General features: G+C 45.7%; 1 protein-coding gene across 4 annotated transcripts in view; it reads right to left on the reverse strand.

The window, feature by feature from the left end:
* LOC123087862 (kinesin light chain 3) overlaps positions 1–4,478 on the reverse strand; it is a 25,795-nt gene that overhangs the window by 17,844 nt on the left and 3,473 nt on the right. For all 4 annotated transcript variants that reach the window (XM_044509983.1, XM_044509982.1, XM_044509984.1 and 1 more), the window contains exon 6: positions 4,103–4,181. In XM_044509983.1, the coding sequence (XP_044365918.1) occupies positions 4,103–4,181 (79 nt within the window). The remainder of the gene's footprint in view (positions 1–4,102; positions 4,182–4,478) is intronic.

A 4,478-nucleotide genomic window follows, 5' to 3' on the forward strand; every position in this document is an offset into this window, starting at 1 on the left:
GAACAAATAATTTTAAATGTGTGAAGACAAAAAATTTCCAAGTACACACAGCCTACGCGGCATTGATCCGACACCAAAAAATTCACCGGGAGCACTCAATCTAGCACAAAATCCAAACCCAAATGCATCAAAACAACATGCAAAATGCACCATATGTCTGCCCACGAAAACGAATGCACGTACAGAAGTAAGAGACTTTGGGGGCATTCGGGCTCGATTCAATGGTTACGCGCAGGATGGGTGCGATGCTGCTGAGCATGGACGGGGCGACCTCATCGTCGAACACCTACATGGAGAAGGTCGTCATGCACAGGTGGGAGGAAAGGCAGGTGAAGAAATAGAGGTTCGGCCTTGCGTGCCCATGGCTATATATACGTTGATCCAACAACCAAGATAAGTTGCTTCTCGGGAAAGGGAACCGCAGGGGAGATAGGAGGCGTCGATGTGGTGGAAATGGTGAGCTCCAGTGCTTGCTGAGAGGTTTCTCTGTCTCGACGATGGGGCAAGCATCATGGCTAGCTACTGGAACACTTTGTTGCCTTTTTACCACCTTCAAATTCACTAGCACACTAGAAAATGTTCTGCTGACAGCAGTGCCCCACAATGTTCACCTTCAAAGAGGGTCACTTTCACTGTATGGAAAAAATTACAATGTCCACACCTTTTGCTTTTTGCCGTTTCTCGGGCCCTGAGATGCAAGAATGACGTGAGTTAGTGGGGTGTTGGCTGCTAGGAAATATTCAGGCCCTTTTCACCCGCGACGCGATACCGGAGTTATACATTTTCCAGGTAGAGTTTTGTCCTCTTTTGCTAGAAACACTACAACAATAGAAGCACCCTTCTAGAGATAAGAATAGCAAATGTTTTGAAGCACTGATGGAAGCATGCCATGCTAAAGTTGACGATCTCATTTGTTTATCCTTCTTTTCATAAAGTTGACGATCTCATTTGTTTATCCTTCTTTTCATCTTGCCCTATGTGCTCATGTTACGAGTGCATCAAGATGATTTAGTTACGATCGAGTGCTTGACCCCTTGAGTAGGGCATATTCTTCATCATCTTTGTTGTCGTATTGTATCCCAATGACGACGTCATCAAAGAGACAGTCTTTCTTTGGTTTAGTCCGCCAATTTACCATCGTTGGCCTGGTTATACTCGCCACAAGCCTTGCTTTGTACCTTCCAATCTTTCCTTCTACATTCTGCTTCACAGTGTATACCCACTTGCAGTTGATTGCGTTCTTTCCCTGTTTGGAGGTGTTACTACCCATGTCTTGCTCTTACACAGAGCCTCGAGCCTCCAGCTCCTCCACCAAGGCCATATGCCATTTTGAGTCACCCGTTTACCTTCATATAAGTCGGAATTGACACAGACTGAAGAGAAGCAAGAAATGCTCTATAGGTTAGACTAAAGAGAAGCAACAAATGCTTTGTAGGTTGGAGATAATGCCTCAAACAGAACTTAATTTCCAATATCATTGGCATCGAACCCATACCGATTATCTGGTATCCTTGTTCTTGCTTGAGTAGTTCTCCCCAAAGAAATTGGCCCATCAATTGACCCTTCGGTAGCCATTGACCCTTCAGCCTGATCCCCATCAGAGGAGATGGAAATCACATTAGTACTACCCTATTGTTCCATCAATGGTTGATCTAGTTGCTCCCCCTGATGTGTAACACATTACCACTCTTCCATGAATACACCTTGAGCTGCTTCGCTTGCTCTGATGTCCACCTCGGCACACTGCCAGGCACGCTACCAACTTGAGCCGATGCACCAACCTGCGCATCACTAGTGTAGGTCGATACTTGTGTCACAGGAGCCACATGAGTTAATGTGCCACTACTATCCCCCTCTTGACCAATTTCACCAACCCGAGATTGGTCAAGGCCTTCAGACATGATGCTTAGATCATTTTTCTCACCATAAGAAGGTTTTGACACACGGAATGTAACATCAATGCTCACAAATGTCATCCTCTCATATAGATTCTAGCATTTGTACCCTCTTTGTCCTGAAGAATACCCAATAAAGATACACTTGACAGCCCGAGGATCCAATTTGTTGATGGCCTATGATAACAAACAAAACAAGTGCAACCAAACACCTTGGGAGGAACTAGAAATTTATTTTCTGTGAAACTTAACTCACAACAATTTCATACCTTTCAACCGAGATGGCGTGCGATGATCAAGAAGGTGGCCATCATGACAGCTTCACTACACAAAAACTTGGGCACATTCATGGTGAACATCAATGCCTGAGCCACGGTTCAGCTTGCTCTTGTCCACACCATTCAATACATCAGGAAATATTTGATACATTTTGTCAAAGACACATGTCCCATCCTGGATTAGGGCTCTAATTTCCTTATCCTCGACAACTGCAGCTAGCATGTGCATTCCCTCCTGGTCCGTCCTGTTGCGGTCCATGTACCGCATGATGGATAAGTCTGTGTACTAGGGTCCTTGTGGGGCTGCAACACATGGTCCTTGTGGCAGTTAGGAGGATAAAGTCCTGGACCATCAAGGACTGGCTGTTAGGATAGAGTTCTGTTCTTGACCATCAAGGACTGTCAGTTAGCATCTTAGACTAGCATCTTAGACTAGCATCTTAGACTGGCATCTTGGCAGCATCTTAGCATATGCCTTGGCTGGCTAGCAGCCTATAAATATGTATCCCCAGCCCCTCGGGTTGGCATGGCATAGTGTGAGAAATAAACCAACGAAAATTGTCCCAACTCTCCTAGTGTCATCCACAACTATCAATGCTCAGGCTGAAAGGTCTAACACCGCAGCCCCCTACGCCTGGATTAGGGTTGTAATCTCCTTATCCTCGACAACTGCAGCTAGCATGTGCATTCCCTCCTGGTCCGTCCTGTTGCGGTCCATGTACCACAATCCCCTATGCCTCACCTTGGGAGCATTCCAATGAGGAGTATTTGAAGAACCACCAACCCGATTCCGACAACATCTCCCATTCCGACCACCTCCATTGCTACTACCAACACCTACCTCCGCCTTGGGAGCATTACAATCAAGGAGTCCAACATCCATGCTAGTATCAGGGGGTCAATAACACTCCACTTCTTCCATTTTGAGCTTTCCTTGTTAGCATGTTCTTCAACAATCCCAAGAACATATCCCATCAGATCCTTTGGCTTCAAGATCAATAGGGCCCACCTCGACCAGCTTAGGTAGCTACTCCCGCCATTCAAATTCACGTCATTTGGCATGAGCTCAAGCTTCAAAACCCGATCTGCTTGGAACACGACAAGTGCACCACCTTCTGCACCGTGTTGGAGATGGCCCCTCAACAGTTTTCGCAGTCATGAGCTACGCCAGTTTCTCCAGAGTAGAGGCCAGTTCAGACCCCATGACAGCCTCCATATCTTTTTCTCCTAGTTGTACCACCTCCAGTGTTGCCTCCTTCCTCTGTAATCAGCAGCCACACCACCACCAGGATCACTCACTTCAGCTACTCACTTTAGCTATGAGAGCCTCTTCTACATGCGTCAGCGCCAAGCTTAGCCATCAGTTCCAACAACACCAACCTCAACAGCAGCAACAACTCCGGCAGTGCCTCCCGCTCACACTCCGCCACCTGTGCGCCGCCCAACCACCAATCGATCCGCGCCATCCCATGACACGCCAGCGCGCTGCCCTTTGCTGCAGCCACCGCACTACTCTGCCGCGAGAGGGAGAAAGATGAGCCCCGCTGACGACGCTGCCATCTCCAGGGCCCGGCCTCTGATACCATGTAGACCGAAGAGAGGCAGACAACTTTGAGCCTCTCCTTGTCTAGGTCATGGGCCAAAAGTGATGGGCCACACATACAACACTATATTTGATTTTCTTGGCTATTCCAATGTGATGTTGCACACTATTCAGGTTTCCAAAGATTATTGAAAAATGGCCATCATTGTGTCCAGCAAGATTAAAGAACTACATATTAAGGTAGCAACAGAAAATGTATATTCATTCCTTAGAATTATTGCCTAGATGACATTTCAATTAAAAACTTGTCAAACATTACAAGATAATACAATTACAAAAAACATAAGACATTAACTCGAAAAAAATCATGAGGTAAAAACAGGTACCTCAAAACATGTCTGAGCTTGATCAAACCTGCGTTGAATATAATAGTATTGCCCAAGATTACGGAAAGCTGCTCCAACCCTACAAGAGGCATGTAAAGTATCTTTATACAATTCCAAAATTAAGGTAGTTCTCCAACACAGGGAATTTAGATGAAACACTGTATGCATTGACAAGTGCAGTCAACCACGCAACACACACAGACGGAAGTGCATACCATCCTTCCACTCACCAACAATGGTATACAATGAGCAGGCAGGAATGTGTAACACATACTAGAATGCAATGAACAAAAATATCTGTCACATATACTCTTATTTATACCAAAAGAGTGGTATTTTGCTCCTGACTAGAACCAATGTTTTCGAGTCGATGAGT

The sequence above is a fragment of the Triticum aestivum genome, chromosome 4A, assembly GCF_018294505.1.
Source record: "Triticum aestivum cultivar Chinese Spring chromosome 4A, IWGSC CS RefSeq v2.1, whole genome shotgun sequence".
Lineage (NCBI taxonomy): Eukaryota > Viridiplantae > Streptophyta > Magnoliopsida > Poales > Poaceae > Triticum > Triticum aestivum.